The 19,074-nt window shown below is 50.6% G+C and overlaps 1 protein-coding gene across 4 annotated transcripts in view; it reads right to left on the bottom strand.

Moving 5' to 3' along the window:
* Positions 1-143: 143 nt before the first annotated feature.
* Positions 144-19,074, bottom strand: part of SLC26A6 (solute carrier family 26 member 6) — a 29,469-nt gene continuing 10,538 nt past the window's right edge. For 2 of the 4 annotated variants that reach the window (XM_084633483.1, XM_084633482.1), the window contains exons 8-21: positions 18,975-19,057; positions 18,647-18,794; positions 18,289-18,402; positions 17,630-17,707; positions 15,806-15,901; positions 14,870-14,976; positions 14,367-14,436; positions 13,221-13,313; positions 12,522-12,626; positions 5,532-5,618; positions 4,836-5,051; positions 4,168-4,222; positions 3,372-3,508; positions 144-2,758 (exon numbers count right to left, since the gene is read on the bottom strand). In XM_084633483.1, the coding sequence (XP_084489609.1) occupies positions 2,735-2,758; positions 3,372-3,508; positions 4,168-4,222; positions 4,836-5,051; positions 5,532-5,618; positions 12,522-12,626; positions 13,221-13,313; positions 14,367-14,436; positions 14,870-14,976; positions 15,806-15,901; positions 17,630-17,707; positions 18,289-18,402; positions 18,647-18,794; positions 18,975-19,057 (1,413 nt within the window). In that variant the 3' untranslated portion in view covers positions 144-2,734. The remainder of the gene's footprint in view (positions 2,759-3,371; positions 3,509-4,167; positions 4,223-4,835; positions 5,052-5,531; positions 5,619-12,521; positions 12,627-13,220; positions 13,314-14,366; positions 14,437-14,869; positions 14,977-15,805; positions 15,902-17,629; positions 17,708-18,288; positions 18,403-18,646; positions 18,795-18,974; positions 19,058-19,074) is intronic. The other 2 variants (XM_084633484.1, XM_084633485.1) reach the window with 2 other exon arrangements.

Raw genomic sequence — 19,074 nt, forward strand, 5'->3', positions numbered from 1 at the left:
ACATAGTATTTAACAGTGGCTATAACGATGAAATCTGATGAAATGGTCAGCACTGACATGGATTTGAGGCTAGCCCTGACAAATGTCACATTAATAAATGACAAAAATAGCTGCTTTGTGTAACAACACAATTTATTGAGAAATATTCATAGGTGATGGGCTTTAAGTCAGATCATGTTTTCAAATTAAGTCTTAGAAGTGGAACATGAATCAGGCTAGATACTAGTTAATTATCAGAACTAATTCCTGCTTTCTGTCAACTCCTTTACAGGTCTAATAGTCTATTCACTGACTAAACACATTTTTCAGGTCCTGTATTTACTAGATGCATTAAGCTGCAGAGTTCTTCAAAGGAAGTGGTGGGGCTTGGACACTTGAAAATATTCTGTAGGAACAATCCTGTCCTGGGCAGCTAATGGACTGGATAATCTAAAAGGTCTTTTCCTTTTCTGGCATCTATGATTTTCTAAAGCACTACAAAATGTACAGTATTGATAATAAATAGTAAGCAATACCGCTATGTCACTGAATGAACCCCTGTATTCACACCCTACACAACTGTAATAATCTTTGTACAAAATATGCCTCGTGAAGTATCATTTGAAAACTAATAACTCGATCAATAATGTCATGGTGAAGTGTATGTAGTAACATTATATGGAAAGTTATGAATATAAGCTGAAGTTATGACTGAAATGTGTTTATCAGACAAGTTTGAGGAGCAGGTAAACCAGTTTCTCAAAGGCAAAGGACAAACTGACACCTCTAGCCAGGGGCAGGGCCGGCTCCAGGCACCAGCTTTCCAAGCAGGTGCTTGGGGCGGCAATTAGAATGGGGCCGCAGTCCATGTCCCGCAGCGGCAATTCGGCAGCAGCTCCGCCGCTTTTCCTGGAGCAGCAGCTTTTGGGCGGCAATTCGGCAGCGACTGCTTGGGGCGGCAAAATTGCTAGACCCACCCCGGCCAGGGGTCATTAAAGTTGATTGGCAATCACTGGTCAAGTGGCCATTCTTTGGCAGTGAAGGGGGGCAGTAACAGACCAATTTACATTTTAACCAACACCACAGAACCTCTTTCACAGCTCCATCCTCATAGCTGGAAGGAATTTCATCTAGGGGTAACTCTCAGGAAAATGCATTTCAAAGGGCAACCAGCCTATAAAAGGGGGGGGGGAACACCCCAGATACATTCACTCTCTCTCACTCGCTTTTTCAGCTGAGAAGATAAAGGAACCTTTGAACTCTGAGAAAGGCTCTACTTGAAAATTTAGTCAGCCCTGGTGCTGGGAACATTTGGTAAGAATTTACCTTAAACCAAGTCTAGTTTGTTTAAGTTTAGTTACTAGAAAGTGATTTATCTTTATTTCTGTTGTAACCATTTCTGACTTTAATACCTTTAACTTGTACTCACTGAAAATCTCCCTCTTTGTAACTAAATAAACTTGTTTTATTCTTTATTCTAATCTAATCCAGTATTGTGTTTAAACTGAACTGTTTGGTAACTCCAGTTAAAGTAGCAACTGTTGTACGTTTACCTCGTACAGGGACAACAGACAAATATCTGGACTGTCCAGTAAAGGGCTGTATGGTGCCGAGCACACATTCTTTGGGGAAAATCCAGGACTGGGAGTGAGTTGGAATCACCCTGCAAGTGGTAACCAATTCTGGTGGAAGCCAGGGTGTGGCTGGAGCGTGCTGGCAGGCTGCAGCTATACACAGACACTCAGGCTGTGACCTGCGTGCTGTTTGTGAGGGGCCCAGACTGGGAGTTTCAGCAAAGCATTGTGAGGCACCCAAGGTTGCAGGGCAGGTGATGACAGCCCCTTACTGGTCTGGATTGCACGCCAGAGAGTGATACTCTGATTTTACTGTTCTCTCTCTATCATAAAATCTGTGCATAGTCACAGCTTGCCCCATGTGGCAAGGTCGGATTTTGCTCTTGGTTATTTTACCCACAAAGTTGGAAATGGGATGCAGGGAGGGGACAAAATCTTAGCCTCCAGACTGCGGGCTGGTTCAGTATTGCTCTTTGCAGGAAGTTTTGCACTGTCAATAGAACTGTTGTCTATTTCTATTGAAAAGCATCATCTAATTAAACAGTCAAGTGGAAAACTCTCAAGTGCAGCTTCTCTCCAGTGATATTTCATAAGAATGGCCACACTGGGTCAGACCAAAGGTCCATCTAGCCCAGTATCCTGTCTTCTGCCAGTGGCCAATGCCACGTGCCTCAGAGGGAATGAACAGAACAGGTAATCATCAAGTGATCCATCCCGTCACTCATTCCCAGCTTCTGGCAAACAGAGACTAGGGACACCATCACTCAAAGGAAAGAGCCGCACACGCACACAGACACAATCAGAGATGGTTCCTGGGTCTGAGGGGATTCACAGGGTCAGAAAATCTTGTGTGTGAAGTGGATTCATAAGCCCGTGAGATCCCAGATCTCCTGTGTCTGGAGAAGATTCCCAGCAGAAGGAAATTTCATCTTTGAGATAGATTCCCAGTTTGTCCAGTAGCTAAGTGGGGTCCCAAGGGCAGATGATCTCAGGTCTCCAGTGCCCAAAGCAGATCCTTAGCAGTAGGAGATCTTGTGTCTGCTAGATTCCCAGTGGCAGGGAATCCCATGTCACCTGCCCTTGTAAAAATCAGCCAGCTCAAAGAGTCCTCTGGAAACATGCCTTGGTGGCTCCCTCTCACCTGTTCAGCTCCTGGGGACAGTAGATGCTATTTCTGGTGGCTACAGTTTAGTGCTGGAATAAGTCTAAAAAGTCAAATAATAATAAGAGATTGGTTTGGTTTCCCCAACTCCCTGGAATAACTCCACATTCCCGTGGCTTCCCCACCACCACCTGAAGGCTCTGCATTGTGATGAAAGTGGGGTGCAGCTCATTAACATTGTTCTGTTAATCAGCCAGCAGGAGGGGACCAAGACCAATGTGATGTGTTCCCAGCTCTGACTGGCCTGAAGAATGGGTCTCTCTCTCCCGCAGGAGCTGGGTTTTTTCTCTCAGCAGGTCTCCTAGTCCCTGCTGACTCAAGGATTTCGGGACATGCACTTGATTTCCTTGCATGGCTGCATGTGCAGTAGCCCAGAAGGCCACCTGAATGGGGTAGTGTTAATGAAGGAGTCTGCTCAGAGGTCTGCATAACTGAGAAGCAATTAAGAAAAAGGACAGCAGATATAGTGGTGGTGGTGGAGAGAGAGCACATTGGCTAGGCAAGGATGGGTAGAGGAGGCACACACGCTGGCATGGCTGGTGGAGAGAAGCATGCCGGCCAGCAACTGGCAACAAATGCTGCTTTCACATCTGTAAACCTGGTGGACTACCAAGGAGACTGTTTTTCCCTAAGTGAAGCAGAAAGACTGTGCTTACTGTGACCGGCTGTGGCATGTTCTGTCCCTTCCCCCTGGTGACATAGGTAATAGCATCGTGCACGGAGGCAAAGAGGTGGTGCTTGGTGATGGTTTGGCTGAAGAAGTTGCCCTTTTCCAGCTGGTCAATGACAGAAGCTGAGGGGGAAAGAAGGTGGCACAATAACACCAGGACATCCTAGAGTGAAAGCATGAGGACTGGCTGAGGTGCCCAGCCTTGACCCCCACCCTCCACACACAGAACCACCTCTCTTTTTCTTCGCTTTTTACTGTTTGCCTTGGGGATTCTTTGCTTTGGGAAGTGCTGGCAAAATTATCCAAGCTGGAATTCAGGGAAACAGGAATGCTCCCCTGGATGTGGTCTCTGTTCTGGGGTATAAACGGACTCTGGCATTGCACCTTGGGAATTATGCCTACATGTAAGGGCTTTGGCTGATCTCCTGAATGGGGCTTGGGAAAGATTCCCCATGCACACACGCCGGCTCAAATTCAGCTATGGCAGAAGCTGATGTCAACACGAGTCACCTCAGAGGGATTTACAGCAGGTCTGAATTTGGTTCCTAACATGGGATCTGAACTATTAGTCACACTGGGTTTGAAACCAGTTCTGTGAGCAGTTTCCATCTGGGTAACATCTGAGGCTGGTATGATGTGGAGAGGAGAGGAGGCAAGGGAAGGTGAAACCAGAAGGAAGAAGGGGATTTCAGTGCAACAAGATACATCCTCCTGAAGGGAGGACTTGCTATCAAATGGAGGGTCTACAGTTTTGCTGCACCCGAGCTTTGAGGCCTCCTTACCATGGCAGCCAACAAGAAACACATCCACTTCTATCTCCCGGAAATCTCTGAATATCTGCAATGGACACAAGCACAAAGAGATGAGTCGAGCCCCTCCACAGACTCCTGTCTCTGGGGGCCATGCCCCATGCCCAGCAGCAGCAACACACGCAGAATTGGATGGGGTATGAGGTTACTAGCCAGCTGCCCCAAAGCAGCCCCAGATGTCCCCTTGGCCCCCTTTGTGCCCGCTGCTCGTTGATACCACTGACCTGGAGCCAATCTCCTGTGGGCTAGCAGGCTGCCTGGAAGACAAGTTAGGGATGTGAAACATACTCTACATCTTGTTGCCCAATTTACAGTTGACAGGCCTGGGCAAACAAGGTGATGCAGAAGATGTTAAAATGCCAATATGAGGGAGTGGGTGTGTATGTTTGAGAGAACAGCTCCTCTGTCACACACAGCAATGGCTCAGAGGTAGGGGTGGTGGGTGATGGGATTAGGGAGGGGATGGGGACAGGTTGGAGCCAGTGTCTGGTGAGATTTCACCTTAGCTGGTAGCAGAAGAACAGCGCTGAGGCACTCAACTTCCCAGCACTGGGTGTCTGAATGCTCCCAATTTGCAGAGCTCTGTAGGAGAGTCCCCAGGGCAGTTGTGCCTGGGACATTTTCCCTGCCTTTCCCCTTACGTTCTTTAGGATCTTTATGCAGACAGTATCCACAAAGTTGACGGGGGTGAAGTCCAGTATGAGGGAGTGCAGCTCGGGCTTTTTGAGACCTAAAGACTCCAGGGTGGGTTCATTGAAGGCTTTTTGGGTGCTGCTGGCTTGGAGCTCCAACTCTATCTCGCTTCCATTGGAGTCAACCACTGCAGGGCCAGATCCATTGCAGTGACTCCCCAGCTCCTGTGGGGAAGAAAACAGTCCCGCCCCCCCTGCATCAAATGAGATTATGGCATTCCTCAGGGAGCACCTCAGCCAATAGCAGACGAGCGTCAACTGACTGACTGCACCGTATCAGCGTAGGTGGCAGCAAGAAAGAGGTCTGGAAAATATCTATTTCCAATGTTGAGAAACAAGGCTTTGAAATGAGACATTAAACGGAGGCCCTGACCCCTACTGACACCAATCACCCCAGCACATGTCAGAGTGGAGTGGGAGGTGGCCCAAGCCCTAGATTAGTGACATATCTTATTCCCCAGGTGTCTGGGGAGGAGGAAGGGCCGAGGGCTGGGAGGGTTTTGTTGCTTGCTAATGGAGGGTTTGTGTTAATGGTAGAGAAGACCATTGTGGTTGAGATTTTACCATGACATTCAACTATGTCAGGCACTGTGGGTATGGGTTGAGTGAGGGCTTGGGTTTTTAAAGATCAACATAGATAAATACCTGCGTATTGGTGTCCATGTCAATATTTACAAAGCCAAAGTCATTGCTGCTGGGGTCAGATGCCTCTGAGAGCTTGAGGGTAGTTTTCTGTTACCAAAACCAGATGGGGACAGAGAACGTTAAAGAGGGGTTGGTGTAGCTGCATGGCCCACATCACCCCACAGGAGGCTTGTCAACCCCAGCAAGGAGGTTTGGAACAACGTAGGTTACAACATAAAAGCAGAACCTGATTCAGTCCAGTGAGCCACCTAGTCCAGTCTCTGATCATGGGCAGGTCAACAGAAGGTATAAAGCTGCCAGAGTGGACATTTCTGGAATAACTTGCCCATGGGGGAGGTTTCTTTCCTAGCCCAGTGTGACGAAGTGGGACTGTTCTTAATGTTTCCTCTGAATAGTGTGGGGGTGCCTCAGTTTCCCCTGTGCAGTTCTTAAGTATCTAGGTGGTGGGGTAAGGGTGTATGATCATGGCAGAGCCCTAGAGGGCAGGTGTGTGCAGGGGTCTGGACACAGAGAATGGCCGACACCCTCTTTCCTGGCAACTGATGGCCTGGGCCCTTCCCCCCTGCAAGGTGAGAGCTAAAGGGTTGGAGAACAAAGGAATCAGGTGACCTCCTGGCCCAGGAAAGGGACAAAGCCCAGAGGAGGAGGGGCTGGAGGGAGTTTCAGTTTGGGGCTGGCTGGGACCTGGAGTGAAGTGCAGACGTGGTTGTCTGGCTCACTGCCCCCCAAAATGGATCCAGCTGAGGGGTCCTGATCTCTGCACCTACAAGCTCTGTTTTAGACCATGTTCCTGTCGTCTAATAAACCTCTGTTTTACTGGCTGGCTGAGAGTCACGTCTGACTGCGAAGTTGGGGTGCAGGACCCTCTGGCTTCCCCAGGAGCCCCGGCTGAGCAGACTCGCTGTGGGAAGTGCACTGAGGGGCAGAGGAAGCTGAATGCTCGGAGGTCAGACCCAGGAAGGTGGAAGCTGTGTGAGCTTTGTGTCCTGAAGACAGGCTGCTCACAGGAAGGCGACTGCTCCAGTTTCCTGACTGGCTTCATGGGGAGCAGTTTCAGAGCATCACCCAGGGACTCCGTGACAACTGGTGGCAGAGGTGGGATCTACTGCACCCCGTGGATGGCGCTTCCTGCAGTAAGTGACTGGGGAGCAGTAAAATGAAGGGGGATTGATGGGGACCAGGCGTGCTGAAGATTCAGAGAGAGAGACAGTTTCAGGGGGCGGTTAACTCCTGGGAGTGTGTGACCAGAGAGAAGGAGGACTTGTGGCACCTTAGAGACTAACCAATTTATTAGAGCATGAGCTTTCGTGAGCTACAGCTCACTTCCTCAGATGAAGGACTTTTGCAGTAACAGGGTTCCCCTGGGGATTGCAGCGAGTGGTCCCAGGGGCGGAGGAGTCTGCAGCTTGACCTGGCAAAGAGGTGGTGACCTTGAGAAGGGCTGGCACACTAGGGGTTCTCCCTGGAAACCATGGGGAGCTGAGAGCACACAGGCCTGTGAGTCCACAACAACTTGGGAAGAGCGGAGTGATGGCCTGTCACCATCTCCTTAAGAAGCACATTATAACCCTGTGCAGAAAGAGAGGGTTGAGCATTGGAAAGTTCACCAAAGCAGAGTTAATCAAGCAGCTGGAGTAGTAGCCAGGCATCCCCAAGACTCCTGTCCCCAACCAGATGAGGGTCTTCACGATCGGGTTCCCCATTGGGGGATCTGAGATGCATGGGATTTGAGCTAAGTTCAAGAGAGCAAGGGGACTGTGAGAGACAACAAAAGCCTGAGAAAGAGCTGCAGCAGCAGCATGAACTGGCCGTGGTGGAGCGGAGAAGCATAGGGGACCTCCCAGGGGTGAGTGGGGATAGACCCCGGGGGGCCAGTTCCGCAGGGAACCTCAAGACTAAATTGCTGCCCATGGTTAAGGAGGGGGGGGGATGTGGATGCCCACCTCACTGCCTTTGAGCAGGCTGGAGATTTGAACCAGGGGGACCCTGCGGAAAAGCCCCGGTGTCTAGCTCCCGTGCTGGGTCCCAAGGCCATAGACTCCCGTCAGCCAGATGGGTGGGGTGGTGGACAGGCTCCCACTCCTGATCCCAACCTATATGTCTGTGTGGAGTTTCCTGGGGTCAGGCCCCTCGGATCCCCAGGGGGAGTGGAAGGTGATGGTCAATGGGAAGACATTCCTGGGGTGGCAAGATCCTGGGACAGAGAGAACTGTTGTCAGGCCCTGGGTGGTGCAGCCTCAGATGCTGAGGGGCTGTGTGAGCTGGGTGAGGGTCCCAGGGGCAAAGCCCCTCGCCCTGCCTATGGCCCAGATCCCTGTGCAGACACAGGAGGGGTCGGGTTGGCTGGTTGCTGGGGTTCTCCAGGACATCAGCTGCGAGACCCTGTTGTGGGGTGACTGTGTCTCTTTGGGACAGGATCCAGGCCTTGTTCTTGTAATTCCCAAGGGTTTGAATTTGAATCCAGGGAACCAATCGGTGGAGAGGGAAATGGTCAGTGAAAATGCAGATGACCTGGCTGGCAGCAGGGAGGAGCCGCTAGGCTCAGGCTACCTGCCTGCCTGTATCCAGACCCCTAGGGCTCCCCGCCCCCTTGCACAACGGAGAGGGGGCTCACGCTGGCTCTGATGCAGTGAGGAAAGCAGCAAAGCTCGCTGCCTACCCCCACTGGGTCAGCAAGGGCAGCGCTGAGCACGGTGGGAGCTGAGACCCCAGTTGAGTGGGGGGAGACACAGGCAGGGCAGGGTATCTGTTGGGAGCGGCAAGGTGCTTGGTAAGGAAAGTTTGGATGAGCCTAGGCAGCCTTGTGAGATGATGGCTTTGTCTAGTCAGCAGGGTGGGAAGGCAAGGAGAGTGGAGGATGAGTGTCTCTGGACCTTACCTGTTAGCTGGATGGAGAATTGTGACAGTGAAGGAAACGTGCCTGTGTTTGTCAGGGGTATTGACTTGCCTATGGAGGGAGCTACCCTGATCTCCAAGCAGTTGTCTGTGACCAGCCTTGTGTGCCGGGACAAGGGGAATGAGATCCCAAGCTGTGTGTCTGGGAAAGGAGAAAGTGTGTCTGGCTCTTCTTTATCTGTGGAGCAGACAGAAGGGGCCTTTCAGCTTGTGATGGTTGAGGGTAGTGCAGTTGTCTCAGAGTTTGTTCTGGATTCAGCTAAAGCCCAGGAAGGGAATGGCCCTAAGTTTGTGTCTGCTCAGGAGAATGGCCTTGTAACTAGGTCGCATCCAGTTAGTGTCTATGTAAAATCCCAGAGACCAGACAATTCTGGTGCTTGTATTTTGCCTCTTGCTAGTGTGTGGCTGGGAAAGGGTGTAGCAACTCTGTCTGATCAGGGTGAGATCCTAGCCAGGGCACAAGGAGAGCATGAAGGTGATGAGATTGTGTTACCTACTGAGGGTCTGGAAACCTGTAGCAAGAAGGAAAAGATTCCTGAACTTGTGTGTGGCAAAGGGAAGGAGAATGCTTCTGACCTTTTATCTAGGACGTCTGTAAGTTTGCCTGAAAGGGGATTGTGTAGGAATCCGCCGGATGGGCCGGAGGTAATTCTGGATGTAAGGGAGACCCAGAAAGCATCTGTTGTTGCTCAGGAAAGTGTTCCTCTAGAGCAAGCCCTAGGTGAAGAGGGTAAGAGCAGAATTTCTGTGAGGGGTGAATTGTTGCATAGAAAAGCCCTAGGAAAAGGAATCCTCATGGAGTCTTTGCAAGCAGTTTACTGCAACTGAAGGGTGTGAAAGTGATTTAATCAAGAAAGTTTCAGTTCCTAACAGCCAGAAATTTTCTGTTGTGAATGGATCCACTGACTTTCCTGTTGAAAGATCCAGTGTGGATAGCTCTGAGAAGGTCTCAGATGAAGTGAAAGCTGTTAAGAAAGTTAAACAGTCCGAAAACCAAGTGGCTGTGTTTGGCCAGCTTGTTGGGGAGAAGACCCAATCTCAGTTTGACCCCTTGGGGTTTTGGGGTGGCCAAAGGGCACGGGCCGCATAAACCTTCCCACATGTGGCCTGCGAGTGCTATCGACCACCCCCGACCTAAGGGAAGGCATGAAACTGGAAGGGCCTGGTGTAACTCCTACCAAGGAATAGGAGAGATGCTGGGGCATCCATGGGAACGTTGGTGGCTTCAAACTTCCCCACGTCACCGACTAAAGTGACCCTGCTCAGTTCGATCTCGAAGGGGGGAGAGATGTGACGAAGTGGGACTGTTCTTAATGTTTCCTCTGAATAGTGTGGGGGTGCCTCAGTTTCCCCTGTGCAGTTCTTAAGTATCTAGGTGGTGGGGTAAGGGTGTATGATCATTGCAGAGCCCTAGAGGGCAGGTGTGTGCAGGGGTCTGGACACAGAGAATGGCCGACACCCTCTTTCCTGGCAACTGATGGCCTGGGCCCTTCCCCCTGCAAGGTGAGAGCTAAAGGGTTGGAGAACAAAGGAATCAGGTGACCTCCTGGCCCGGGAAAGGGACAAAGCCCAGAGGAGGAAGGGCTGGAGGGAGTTTCAGTTTGGGGCTGGCTGGGACCTGGAGTGAAGTGCAGACGTGGTTGTCTGGCTCACTGCCCCCCAAAATGGACCTAGCTGAGGGGTCCTGATCTCTGCACCTACAAGCTCTGTTTTAGACCATGTTCCTGTCGTCTAATAAACCTCTGTTTTACTGGCTGGCTGAGAGTCACGTCTGACTGCGAAGTTGGGGTGCAGGACCCTCTGGCTTCCCCAGGAGCCCCGGCTGAGCAGACTCGCTGTGGGAAGCACACCGAGGGGCAGAGGATGCTGAATGCTCGGAGGTCAGACCCAGGAAGGTGGAAGCTGTGTGAGCTTTGTGTCCTGAAGACAGGCTGCTCACAGGAAGGCGACTGCCCCAGAGTCCTGACTGGCTTCATGGAGAGCAGTTTCAGAGCATCGCTCGGGGACTCCATGACACCCAGTATACAGTGGTTGGCTTTATCCATCCTAAGATTTCGTTTGCTGTTAGGACTGCCCTTGTGCAATGAGAGGAGGTTTTCGCTGAGCTGTCTGCAATGGCAGCTAGCTGCCTACACCCACCCCCCATTCTCTCCCCTACGAATATTACCATTAGTAAATATATTCTACACCAGGCCTAGAGTGGAAGCTTCTGGGGCACCCCACTGCTAACATTTGCAATATGGAAAATTGATCATTTATTCAGGAGAAGTGGTGGAGAGAGGACTGGACCTGGGTTCTATTCCTGGTTCTGCCACTTGCCTGCTGTGTGACCTGAGGCAAGTCACAGCTATGTGCCTCAGGTTCCCCACGTATAAAATGGGAGTAAAGATCTGACCTCCTCTGTGAAGTGCTTTGAGATCTTCAGCCAGTTTTGATCAATGACAGAACTTTAGCTCACCCTATGACAACTTAGGGTCCCTAATGGCCTCTTCTGAGAGAATTTGCCTTTTGAAAGTCCAAATAACTTTTGCCAACTGAGTCTCCTTTATTTGCTCTTTACTTGACACACTCAAAGGATTCTAATAAATTAGAGAGGCATGGTTTTCTCTACAGATGCTGTGCTGGTCTGTTCCCATCATATCATGTCCATGTAGGGGGTGTATAAGTCACTCTTTAATTATTTGTCCTGGCACTGAGTTAGGTTCATTAGTTTGGAATTCTCAAGATCACACCTTGCACTTGTTTCTAATAGCTGACCACTCACCAAATGTGAGTGAATCAGTGAATCACTGGCTCCTTAATTATTAACACTAGTAGCCTCCTCCCCAACCTTGGACACAACTCCAGTGTCAGGTGGTTCCCTAGGATTTCTCTTCCATGCCTGATGGCTCCAATCAGAGTACAGATGCTTGTCAGGCTCAGGAACATTCCCCAGGGGCCAAGGCCTACCCTTGGGTTCCCCAGTAGGGAAAGATGAGCCATTTCCAGTGTGGGTCCATCTTTGATTCTGAAGAGTAGGGACAGCCAGTTATGTCTCAAGAGAGGGATTAGGGAAAGAGAGGGAGAAGTGGGGGCAGGGAGGAATGGAGACCTCGGAAGAGGGAGTGAGACGAGAGAAAGAGGAAGGAGGAGACCAAGAGAGATGTGTACGGAGAGAGGAGGATGAGGATATGGTTGAAGGGAAGGAGAAAGAGACAGACTGGAGGGAACCCCAGAAGGAAGGTTCTGGGAGGGATAGGATACAGAAGGACCTAGACAAATTGGAGGATTGGGCCAAAAGAAATCTGATGAGGTTCAATAAGGATAAGTGCAGGGTCCTGCACTTAGGACGGAAGAACCCAATGCACAGCTACAGACTAGGGACCGAATGGCTAGGCAGCAGTTCTGCGGAAAAGGACCTAGGGGTGACTGTGGACGAGAAGCTGGATATGAGTCAGCAGTGTGCCCTTGTTGCCAAGAAGGCCAATGGCATTTTGGGATGTATAAGTAGGGGCATAGCGAGCAGATCGAGGGACGTGATCGTTCCCCTCTATTCGACATTGGTGAGGCCTCATCTGGAGTACTGTGTCCAGTTTTGGGCCCCAGACTTCAAGAAGGATGTGGATAAATTGGAGAGAGTCCAGCGAAGGGTAACAAAAATGATTAGGGGACTGGAACACATGAGTTATGAGGAGAGGCTGAGGGAGCTGGGATTGTTTAGCCTGCAGAAGAGAAGAATGAGGGGGGATTTGATAGCTGCTTTCAACTACCTGAAAGGGGGTTCCAAAGAGGATGGCTCTAGACTGTTCTCAATGGTAGCAGATGACAGAACGAGGAGTAATGGTCTCAAGTTGCAGTGGGGGAGGTTTAGATTGGATATTAGGAAAAACTTTTTCACTGAGAGGGTGGTGAAACACTGGAATGCGTTACCTAGGGAGGTGGTAGAATCTCCTTCCTTAGAGGTTTTTAAGGTCAGGCTTGACAAAGCCCTGGCTGGGATGATTTAACTGGGAATTGGTCCTGCTTTGAGCAGGGGGTTGGACTAGATGACCTTCTGGGGTCCCTTCCAACCCTGATATTCTATGATTCTATGATTCTAAGCATTTGGCAGAGAACCTTTTTCTTCTTTGCCTCTTCCTTCTTGTCCTTCTCCTGCTGCTTCTTCTGTTTCTTGAGGGCTTTCTTCTTCTTCCCAATGAGGTAATCGACATTAATGCCACTCTGCAAAAGATACAGCTCCCTGGGATACGGAAGCCACTGACCTGCTGTCTCCCAACCCACTTCCCAGTGCAGGGAGTCCCTGCAGCTGTTCCTGCACAGAATGGAGCTCTCTCCCTCCACAGTCTTTTCTTGGCTTCTGGGAACAGGAGAGCTTGGAGCACTGATTAACTGTGGGAACAGAGCCCAGGAGCAGGAGAGGAAGGGTTGGCTTGCAGTTTATGCAATGGACTGGGCCTCAGGAGAGCGGGGTTCAATTCCTCCCTTGGGCCTGTGTCTCAGTTCCCCGCCTACCTCAGAAGGGTGCTGTGAGGAGAACATTGCTGGTGTGTGAGATGTTCCAACACTATGAGGATAGAGGCCATATTAGCCCCTCGCTAGATCCACTACATACTGGGGAAGGGAGAACCCCTGCACTGTAGCATGAGAGCAGAGAGAATCAGGACTGTGCAGCTGTGCTGCTCTCCCAGCTAGACTGGAGAATGGCACCCCAGGCCTGAGATGACCTCCTGGCCAAGGTACTGGAGACCAGGCTGTAGAGAGGTCAGGCCTTGCCCCAGAGTGTGCTACGTGAACCCATCTCTGCCCCTGCCTCACCTTCTCCTTCAGGGCCTCTGCATACAGCTCAGCGTTGGCAAAATACACTGTGGCAGAAGAGCGGAAAATCTTTACACCTGGAATTTCCTCAGTCTGGAAACAAAGGCATGGAGGAAGTTGTGGGAGGGACACTGCCTCAAAGAGGGGGATCAGTAATAGGGAGAGCTTGAGACATCACAGAAAAGCAAAGCCACGCCCCACAGTATCTCTGGGCTCCCCTCCTCCTCAGCTCCCTCCTGAGGGCTCCCCATTCTCCTGCCGCTCCACCTCAGGTACTTGGAACTGCTTCCCTCACAGCAACCCTTAGAGCAGTGATTCTCAACCAGGGATACGTATAGCACTGGGGGTATACAGAGGTCTTCCAAGGAGTATATCAACTCATCTAGATATTTGCCTCGTTTTACAACAGGCTACATAAAAAGCACTAGTGAAGTCAGTACTAACTAAAATTTCATACAATGACTTGTTTATAGTGCTCTATATATTATACACTGAAAATGTAAGTACGATATTTATATTCCAATCACTTTATTTTATAATTATATGATAAAAATGAGAAAGTCAGCCATTTTTCAGTGATAGTGTGCTGTGACACTTTTGTATATTTATGTTCGATTTTGTAAGTAGTTTTTAAGGGAGGTAAAACTTGGGGCAGGCAAGACGAATCAGATCCCTGAAAGGGGTACAGTAGTCTGGAAAGGTTGAGAACCCCTGCTTTAGAGCCCCCAAAGTCCCTACAGGGTCCCACCATTAGCAATGCCTGCAGCTTACACAGCTGAACTGGAAGGGGACCTGGCTTTCTAGGGGTTTGTAAAGTGCCAGGCACACTCCCAGTGCTCTGGACAGGAGGAGCTCCCCCTCCCCAGCTGGAAGGGAAAGTGGCATCCAGTCCCTGAAGGCCAGTACTCACAGGCACAGATAGACAGGGAATCCCCAGCTCCTTCTGGGAAGGACAATGCCTGGGAAGGACTTTAACCCTTTTACTCCTGGATGTGCCCCATCTCAGCTCCCCTGGCTGCTCATGGCAGATTTGGCCCCAGTATCCTGATTTGCCTAATACATTCAGCAGCAGCAAAGGAGCTGGTCTGTCTTCCTTCATGGGTCCCCTCTGGCCACTCCCTCAACTATCTCACCACCTGCTTGTACCTTGTTATATTCCACCATGTCTCTGTAGATGTCTGTGTTGGAAACCTGCCCCAGGATGGAGTAGCGGGGCCTGAGGGGAGACAGAGAAAGAGAGCAGGGTTAGCAAAGGTACTGTCTATCCCTCGGGGAGTGATGCTGTGCCTTACACGCAAAGTATTGCCCCAGTGACCTGGTGGTGATATAAGACTGACAGAGCCATGCTGTGAGAGGGCAAAGTAGTGCTAAACCAGGCTAAAGCCTTGTGTGCGCCCATGAGCTGCAATTAGTTATTTGATTCATCCCTGGGTGGTGAAGGTGGGCAGGGGTACAGAATTAATAGCAACTTTTCAGCAAATGGGCTTCTCGGACTGTGCTGATGTCATCAGCGGTTCATATGTGCCTATTAGCAGCCTCCTGTGGTGTACACACGAGTATACAGACAGGGCTGGGTACTACTAGTCGCTCAGTAGCACTTACTGGAGCACAGAGGGAGGTGCATGGTATATGGGGACAGTGCTACTCACAGCTGGGTCCGAAAGATGACTGTGAGCAGGGCAAACGCCACAGAGACCCCCAGCCCCATGTCTAGGTTCAGCAGGAAGGTGGCCACGAAGGTCACGAGCCAGATGAGCTGTAGCAGACAAAGGCAGGATAAGTGCTGGGGAAGAGGAACAGGTTTGTGGTAGACACTGGCTATTTTGGTGTGACGTTCACTAGTGCACTGGCCATCACTGCCAATGCTGATGCTGCCATGCAGTCCCAGGGAGAGCTGTACTGTGGGAGGGACCTTCCTTCAGAGGAGATGTTAAAACAAGGCCCTGCCTGCTTGTCTCTAGTGGGAATCCAGGGTGGAAGTTAGAGATCCCAGGATGCCCTATGAAAAGGGGACGCCAGTGTCCTGGCTGGCATCCCCGCTTTGTTAAAAGCGCCCTCTCTGATGTACCAAGAGGGATAAGCTCATGCTGAGTGCAGATTGGCTATTGCATTTGCCTGCAGAGTCTCTGTGCTGCTGGGATCCAGTTCCCTGCTCTGAATCCTGTGGGGATCTGGTTCCCTGCTCCGAAGCCCCCAGGGCTGCAGCAAGGTGAAAGCAGAGATGGGCTTGAGCCATGGAGGTTAGATTTGGATCCAGATAGCTTGAGTTCTAGTTCAGGCCCATTGCAGAAAGAGGCCTGCACTGTGAGGTCCAGAAACTGGTCCCTGTGGTTTGGGGTTCAGAGTCAGAGTCCTGGTTCTGACAAATTTCTATGGCCCAAATTCTATACTCAGTTGGTTCAAGCCTGGCAAGTTTCCTGGGGGAACTGCCACCTCCCTTACTAAGGGGCTGCCAGGAGCCAGATCAGGGCAGCACTGAGGACTTGCCCTTTTTGTGCCCTCCAAAGGCAGAGCCCTATGGGGCTTGTGTTAGGGGAATCAGGCCCCATGGTCCAAGGCCCATGAAGGCCAGTTGTGTTCCTTACCAGATCTATGCGATTGGATCTCCATAGCATGCAGAGGTCTGTGAACTGCTTGAACATGCCCTTCAGGTTCACAATGACGATGGCAGCTAAGATGGCCTGGAAGAGAAATCCCCAAAGCTGTAAGCATCAGCGGGCACTGATGGCTCCAGGGGCCTGCGTTTCCCACAAGCACCTGCCTGAACAGAAAAGGGTAGCCCTTCCCCACTATTACTCTGTCCCTCCACATGGGACCTGACCTGACGGCAGAGCAAACACTGAGTGAGGAAGCTCAGGCTTTGACCCCCAGTTCGGTGATTCAGCTAAAGTGAGGGAGGGATAGAAAGGAAATGCTGCCAAGGAAACAATGACCTGCCAGTGGAAGGTGAGACCTAGGGCATTCCCTTTTGCAGAGACCATTGAGTCAAACAACACAGCTGGATTTTTAAAGGCAGAAATGAAGCGATGGTAATTAACAACCCCCCCTGTAATTAAGGGAGCTGTGGTAATGCAAAGGGGACTCTAGCCTCATGCAGCAGAATACTTGTCAAAACCATAAGGGTAGCCTAAAATTCCTCCTTACCTGTAAGGGGTTAAGAAGCTCAAATAACCTGGTTGACACCTGACCAAAGGAACCAATGGGGACAAAAGATACTTTCAAATCTGGGTTGGGGAGAGAGGGTTTGTTTTGGGTTCTTTGTTTCTGTGGCTGTTCTCTTGGGACTGAGAGAGGCCAGACACAAATCCATCTTCTCCAACCCATCCTAATCCACGTCTCCAATATTGCAACCAGTATAGGTAAGCCAGGCAAGGCGGATTAGTTTATCTTTTGTTTTGCTTGTGAATTTTCCCTGTGCTAAGAGGGAGGTTTATTCCTGTTTTCTGTACCTTGAATTTTCCCTGTGCTAAGAGGGAGGTTTATTCCTGTTTTCTGTAACTTTAAGGTTTTGCCCAGAGGGGAATCCTCTGTGTTTTGAATCTGAATACCCTGTAAAGTATTTTCCATCCTGATTTTACAGAGATTATTTTTACCTTTCTTTTTTTCTTTTTAATAAAATCTTTCTTTTAAAAACCTGACTGATTTTTCCATTGTTCCAAGACCCAGGGGTTTGGGTCTTTGATCATTGTGTAACCAATTGGTTAAGATATTATTCTCAAGCCTCCCTAGGATAGGGGGTGTAAAGGCTTGGGGGGATTGCTGGGGGAAGAGGAACTCCAAGTGGTCCTTTTCCCTGGTTCTTTGTTAAATCACTTGGTGGTGGCAGCATACCTCAGTCCAAGGACAAATAGAGATTTGTGCCTTGGGGAAGTTTTTAACCTAAGCTGGTAGAAATAAGCTTAGGGGGTCTTTCATGTGGGTCCCCACATCTGTACCCTAGAGTTCAGAGTGGGGAGGGAACTATGACAGTGCTAGCTGGACTCCTGCAGGAGTCAGGATGGGAGCATTTCTCTGTGTGTCACTGCATCACACAACTGGATAGAAGGGTTATGGATGGTTTATCTGTCATCCTGTGATGCCTCGAATGCCGGATAGTGCTAGAGGAGGGACACTGTAATAGATGCACCAATGATCTGATCCAGTGCGTCGGAGGAGGATACTAGACAGGATGCATGGACCAATGATCTGATCCAGTGTGGCAGGGGAGGATACTTGGGAGGATGGACCAACTACGGGAACTCACTTGTCCCTATATTTTTATTGGGCTTGTGACCCATTTTTGTCCTTCATGGGCTGATCTATAAGTGGTGCCAGTAGCTGTAATGGGCCTGGAGACTTAGGGTAACTGTACAGACGGACGAAGAGGCAGGAAGGCAGGCAGAGGCAGGCAGGGCTAGGACAATACGTACTTTGGGAAGGTCTTGGAAGAGCTGCCCAATCTTCAAAATGGTCACCAAGATGAGAAGTGAGGCGATAACCCCGGCCACCTGGAGACGAGAGAGGAGAGATCAGTGAGAGAAGGGTGTGCATGGACATTTCCAGCTCCCATGCAGAGACACCACCTGTATGTTGTGTCTGAGGTAATGGGCACCATGCTGGCCCCAGAGAGAGCATGCTGGGCGAAAAGGGGATGCGGGCAAGCTCATGTAGGAAGGTGTCTGGCCGGTGATCCAGCATGTCCCCCTTAGGCCCTCTCTCATGTTCCCATCAGCTCTGCAAGTGCCAGAGCAAATGACAGGCAGCCCTTGCCCTGCGGGTGGGAGTTATTTATGAGAATTGCCCCACTGCCCCCAGCTCTCTGCTCCCAAAGGAGCATCAAAAACAATTAACCCTTTAACTACTCATTTGGTCTGGCAGATGATCCAGCCCATGAATGGTGGGTAATTACCGCCCATCCACTGCCCACTGTCACCATAGGTTAACACCCTGCCTGGTTTTCAACAACACCTTCCTGGGGTTTTCCCAGTCAGGCCAGAGATGATAGGGGAAGCTTCCTTGCCTCATGATGGAATCCTCCAGGATTCCTCAGGGCTGAAATTAACGGGAATACCAGCCTTATGGGACTCACCTGACTGTTTCCTCCAGTGGCCTCCTGCACCAGGGTCCGGGACATGGAGCAGCTGATGCTGAAGCACTGGAAAAAGCCGCCCACGAAATTACAAATCCCCAAGGCGAACAGCTCCTGCAAGGGGCAAAGCAGTGTGAGGGGTCAGGAACTGCATGGAGGCTCCAGCCCTTGCTGGGCAAAGCAGAGCAGGCCCCCGCCTGGTGTCATGAGAGACCCCGAAGAGAGGGATGGGCACTGCTCAGACTCAGATTCCTGGGGAGTGCAGGTGTCGATGACAAAAACAAAGAATAAAAAAAAAAAAAAAAAGAAAGGGAAGAGAGGCTGGAGGGGAGAGCCCAGAGCGTAGTGGGGTCCTCACCTGGTTACTGTTCACCTTGTAGCCATGCTTCAGGGCAAAGATCTTGCCCATGGAGATGGAGATGGCATAGCCCACCACGGCGATGGCAAAGGCATTGCCCACCACCTGCCCAAAGTAGCTGACATTGGGAGCCACTGGTGGTTTCATCCTGCAGCCAAGAAAAGGAAACCTGGCTGGAAAACGGCATTCCCTAAGGGATGACAGCCTGCTCCCCCAGCACAGCCCCGCCGCGCCATCCCCATGTCACAGAGGCTGTAGCAGAAAAACGTAACATTCTCTGCCCATAATGAAGTGCCTGCTAAAGAGCCCAGGCTGCATCCTCACTCACCCACTGGGGATGTTGCCCACAACAGCAATCCCAAACTTGGCCTTCAGGCCAGCTCCATAGGAGATCCCCGTGGAGACGACGATCTGAAAAGAAGGCACGG

Source organism: Lepidochelys olivacea, assembly GCF_965140295.1.
Source record: "Lepidochelys olivacea isolate rLepOli2 genome assembly, chromosome: 7".
NCBI classification, from domain to species: domain Eukaryota; kingdom Metazoa; phylum Chordata; order Testudines; family Cheloniidae; genus Lepidochelys; species Lepidochelys olivacea.